The sequence below is a fragment of the Mastomys coucha genome, unplaced genomic scaffold (assembly GCF_008632895.1).
Source record: "Mastomys coucha isolate ucsf_1 unplaced genomic scaffold, UCSF_Mcou_1 pScaffold20, whole genome shotgun sequence".
NCBI lineage: Eukaryota > Metazoa > Chordata > Mammalia > Rodentia > Muridae > Mastomys > Mastomys coucha.
The window spans coordinates 122,063,135-122,068,732 of NW_022196903.1; the positions used below are offsets into that span (position 1 = coordinate 122,063,135).

The 5,598-nt window shown below is 40.8% G+C and overlaps 1 protein-coding gene across 1 annotated transcript in view; it reads right to left on the reverse strand.

Moving 5' to 3' along the window:
• The window catches only part of LOC116100009 (killer cell lectin-like receptor subfamily B member 1B allele C), a gene marked incomplete at its 3' end in the record, with an annotated part of 5,587 nt that extends 2,015 nt beyond the window's left edge, over positions 1-3,572 (reverse strand). The window contains exons 1-2 of the mRNA XM_031384069.1: positions 3,433-3,572; positions 187-285 (exon numbers count right to left, since the gene is read on the reverse strand). Coding sequence (XP_031239929.1) covers positions 187-285; positions 3,433-3,517 — 184 coding nt within the window. The remainder of the gene's footprint in view (positions 1-186; positions 286-3,432) is intronic.
• Positions 3,573-5,598: the final 2,026 nt, after the last annotated feature.

Consider the following 5,598-nt stretch of genomic DNA (forward strand, 5'->3'; position numbering starts at 1 on the left):
AGAGTTCTAGGTACACATGTGTCACCTTATAATGATTCTCAAAAATAGTAAGAAAAGAAATGTGAGAGCGGATATTACCCTGTACCTGCTCATCATTGACCTTTCCCCAGGCTCAAGGTAGCTGGACCCTGTAAAGAAGCAGAAATATTTATGGTGGAAATAGAGAATGAATTCTGTCTCACTTACCTAAGACACCGAGTCCAATCACAGTCAGGACAAGAAGGATGAGGCCAGCACAGGCAAATTTGAGAGCCAACTGATGCCAGCAAGGGCACTGACAGGTATCTGAGAAGTTAAAGAAAATATACTTTTAATCTACCTGAGTGCATTTGGATGAAAGTTAGAGGTGAATAACATGGATGAGTGGACTCAAGTCGAGGGTGGGGTGCAGAAAAAAACCTTTCTCAGCCAGCTTCCTGTACAGTTCTGCAAGATGAGTCGGGTCAAGCAGTATTTTCTCTGATAACATAGGACTACTTGACTACTCATATGTGTTTCATGTGAGATGGGCATTAGGAGGACGAACTGATCAAGAGGAAGATGTTTTGTAAATGAGTGAGTGAGTACTTTACAAAAATGAAGTATAAGTTCTGTTGTGGATAGGAGCCAGCAGTCCCTCAAGAAGGAAGATCTTCTTTACAGAAGGCAACACACGCACACACGCACACAGAAAGAGAGAGAGAGAGAGAGAGAGAGAGAGAGAGAGAGAGAGAGAGAGAGAGAGAGAGAGAGAGAGAGAGAGAGAGAGAGAGAGAGAGAGAGAGGGAACTCAGTTTTATGTTAAGCACCTTTGGTGCTGGTGATGAATAGTAATTCTATTATTTAAGTTGGGCCTGCTTCACTGTTGTCAAGAGTGATCTCCTCCAACTTGAGGAAAACTTAGGCATCTATGCTGCTTTGTTCATTCAGTGTGTAACCCTGGCTGCTCTGGAACTCTAAGCATACCCGGGTGGTCTGAGCCACCACATTGTTTTTAGATTTTAACTACATTCACCTCCTCTTATCACACTGCCTGAGTTCTCACACTCTTAATGGAGAGCTGACCTGTGGATGGAAGCAAACTCTATGTACACTTTTTCACACACAACACACATACACACACACACACACACACACACACACACACACACCATACTCACAATGTTCTCCATCTTAACTAGGCACATGAATACTGTGGCTATTTCTTTTTCAGCTTGACATGTAGTAACAAAATTTGTTTTTTTTCCCCCTTTCCTACCTTAAATAGAGGTTTTCACCTTTTCATGTAAAGGAAGAGTCCTATGGCTTCTCTTTGACACAACAGGATTGCTAGCATTTACAGTGGCCTTGCAGTGTGAGGCCACTATTCAATAAAATGATGGCTATTTGACCCACAAACTTGGGTCACTGGAAGATGGTAAGGCGTGACTCCCGTCTTGACCAAAAATGTGTGAGATCCTATTGTGCTTTTCAAAAACGATGCCAATCTTAAAACACATAGTTACTTATTCTGGATTTTTCTATTTAGTATTGATCAATCTGTTGTTGATTACAAGTTATGAAAGTGTAGAAATTAAAATGGTAGATGAAGTGAGTACTGTGGTATATATAACACATGCGTACATCTACAATGCTACTTCGGTGAATGACTGGGTCCTATATCTTTGCTTCTCTTGGTGATAATATCAATTACTATACACTGAATGTCTCACATTTATGAGAAGTTGAGATACACCAAGCTATGAAACAAAACTTCACAGTACTATAAAGTCTTCAGGGAGAAAGATGTTTCCTGTTTCTTCTTCACTACTTTCCCAGTGTCCAGAGCAATATTTGTCTTACAGTAACAAGTTATTTCTGAATGAATGAACAAACTCCAGAGGCATTTGTACATATTTTACCCATTGTACCATCAAAACAGACCTTTGGCCATTTAACCGCAAACAAACTAGGTCACTGCCCACGTCCCCCTTCATAGTTCTTCTTGCTGGCAGATCTAATAATGGTGCTTCCAGTTTACCAAGGTTTGAGACCTTTAGTAACAGGCCCTGGTGGTTTCACAGTTACTAAGCTACTGTGTCAGCATTTTCTCTTCAAACAATATGCTCTATGTTTATTCTACTACATAATTTGTTTTTTTCTTCAGGTTTCTTTCCAGATTAGTAAAATTTAGAATAATGATACTTATTTTTAGCCTTTTAAAAGATTTCCTAGACACTTTTTATATTTTTGGTTGTGAGCCTATCCTTTAACGGCTGAGCCCTGGAGTGTACTCGATTTGGGATCCTAGACAGTAGGATTTGCAGAGAGCATTGCTTTCTCTGTATTTGTTTTCTTGCACCCTTTTAAACAAGGCCTTTTCTTCACGTTTGCTATTCATGTTAGGAAAACAAAGACTAGCTTTTTCCCAACAAAATGTAACTGGCCACATCATCATGCAGTTATGTACCAGGCCCTCTTCCACTCTCCACTGCCCCTTATGTAAACATTATAATAAAACTCATTTGGTGATTCTGAGACTTTCTCCTTGATTCAAACCTTTGACAATTTAATAGTTTCTAAAAGAACCACTGAAGTTGGAAGTGCACATGTCATAACACATAGAGGACAAAATATGAGAAAACAACTGCTTTAAGATCTGTGTTCAGTTAGACAGCAGACTGGTATTCTGTTATCAGGATTATTTTCTCTACTTTCTGCCTGAGCTTCCGGTCTCTCTCATGTCAGCCATCCTGAGGTCATGTACTTCACCTTTGGCCAGACTCCCTCATTTCTTTTGGTAGGATCACTGAATCCTCTGGTGGACAAGAGTGTTCATTTTGGCCAGAACTTAGATATTAATTCCCAACTGGCTCTGGTACCTTGTGGTTCATCCATTCAAAGCTGTCATACTTTGCAAGATAGAGAAAACCAGCTTTATAAAATATATATATATATAAACTTTTTTTTTATGTAAGAATCACCAGCTTTAATTAACTCACCCTTTGATCTGAGTATGACTTTCCCCCCAAAGATTGTCCTTCTTGTGGGGAAACAAAGACATTAACCATGAATTCTACATGCTGCATTGTGAAGGGACAGCTAGGGTTGCTGCCGAAGTAGATTGGTTCATAGTGTCCAGGTTCTGTAGATGAATTTGCAATTAGCAATGGAATGCTGCAAGTATCTCCTAGAACACCCTTTGCTCATGTGAGTAACATATGATTTCTTAGGACTTTTAGCAAAGGCTGAATATGGCAAGTGGTGCTCAGATTTCCTTCTGACTATATGAGTAAAAATGGAATGTACGTCCTTTCCAGGACTGTGGTTTTCTGCAGGCAGGCTGCCTACGCTATTTAACTCTAGCATACACCTTCTTGTCACCTTTAAAACAACGACCCACACACATAAGTTTCAGAGGAGAATCTTAACTCTGGAAGATAATTCAAATGCCAGAAGAAGTAAGCTGCTTACCTGGGGAAGGAGATGGAGGTGATTCATGCTTAGGCTCTTGGGTCCTGGCTAGGTTTAAGTCTGCATAGACCACTGGTGTGTCCATTGTAGATGGGGGGACTTGACACCAGACTCATTAACAGCGACAGACTCCAAGTCCTGTGAGGTGAAATGTGCAAAAAAGGAAGTCCACTGTGTATGCTCCGCTGTGTGTCCCCACCCACCCACACTGGTCGCTGAGGGTGTCTCCATACTTGACCTTGGTATCTGTCCTGCTCACACTAGCTTACTTTTTTTTTTTGACAAGAATGTGCAACATACAGAACAGGGTTTGGTTGCTCGACAATGTTTTGGAAATGTCTTTCTTGTTCTTATTCCTCTAACCATCCCTTATGAGTTATCCTCTCAAACTTCCAATGAAATATTCATCCTGAGTTCAAATTTACCTTTCCCCTCAGCCCCCAGGGATTAAGATGCATGCCATTTTACTCTATGTTATGAAAGTGTGGATGAGCACACAAAAGTCTGTGATATATTTTTACGTGAGTTTAAGCTCTAACATCCTGAAATATGCATAATTTGAATGGAGATGTGGATTGTGAAAATGTGGCTCGGACTGTGGTAAGAACCCATGATGACACAACGGGAAAAGCAGCAGGTACCATTCAGGGTTGTTCTGAGCTAAGGACTCCATCTGTCAGAGCCACAGAGAGTGGAGGACTTGGGTCTGTGGGATGGGTTCGTCCAAGGATTTGCAGGCCTAGAATCTTAGAGCAAGGACCACAAATACTCCCAGACATTCTCATATCACTAGTGAAAAAGAAGAAGAAAAGCAAGGATTTCCTTAAAGATGCTTTCTGTGGTCAGAGTGGAACTGAACCAGGTTCTCGCATGTATCTCGTAATGGTAGTAGTCTGCTGGCTGTGAGTTCTAGGAGACAGGAGGTGTGTACACACAACATGGGGCTCACACTCGCTTCCCATGACCATGATGATTCTGAAGTGAGGGGAAGCCTGTGTGAGGGCCCTACAGCTCACTTAAGATGCAGTGAAATGTCCTCAGCTGTCACTGATGACAGTCACCTCACTCAGCACTGTGTCCAGGCCTGTGCCTCATGCTATTGAAACCTAAGGTTTCACAAGTGTATGAGATTCTGCAGAGTTCTCCATCCTGAGAGATTCTGTGTATTTATTTACTCAGATTCCTAAATCTAGCAGGCAAGAGTACTGATTTCAACCAGTGCTGAACTGTTGGTGTACATATAAATTTCATATACATGAAGACCTTAGGCTTTAATAGATATAAGAATCACCTGAAAGTTTGTTAATAATTCACTTCCTATCACTTAACTCTCCTCCCTTTCCCAGATATCATGAGTATCTTCAGTGGGAAATGTGTGCATAACATTCCAAATATATGAGGTGGCTCATGGATCATACTTAAGCAAACAACCCTGTGGTGAGAGAATAAGAGGATAAATCAGAAAGATCAACAGAATAAAGAGAAGTCTGAAGCTGTGATGAGATGAAAAATAAAGCTTTGAGGACAGTGAAGCTTAAAAGTATTTTTTAGGTTTACTTTATAATTTTTATATGTATTGGTGTCTGTGGCATTGAGCTGCCTCTTAAGATGGGAACTGAACTTTTTCCTCTTGGAGGACAGCCGGGACTCTTGACTACTGAGCCATCTCTGTAGGCCCAACATTGAAATGTTGCATGTTCAGAAGCCTGACAATGATGGATCTACAATGGCCTTACTAAAAGCAAGGGATGAGACGGGAGATACTTTCATCAGCAAGTGCTTCCAAAAGCCTCTGAGCCACAAAGCATGAAGAAACCAAAGGTAGCAACCAATGACAAGCATCCTTGGTCCTCGTTCCCATGCTGCTGATAGACCGCTTTTTCTGTGACAGAGTGACAATGGCAACTCCAGCTACTGCAATTTCAGTTTTTTACAACAAAAGTATTGTTATGTGGCCAGCATTGAAGAGATAAAAATAAACCCCTCCTGAGAATTCATGTCAGAAAAATCATGTGGCTGACCAAAGCCAACTGAACACCTAATTTCCCAAATGGTATTTCCACTGCAAAATATGTCAGATTTCAGGACTATAATGATCTTGTTGCTATAAAACAGAAGGAGAGTGTTTAGGCGTGTATATTTTTGTAAAAGAGTACAATGTGACAT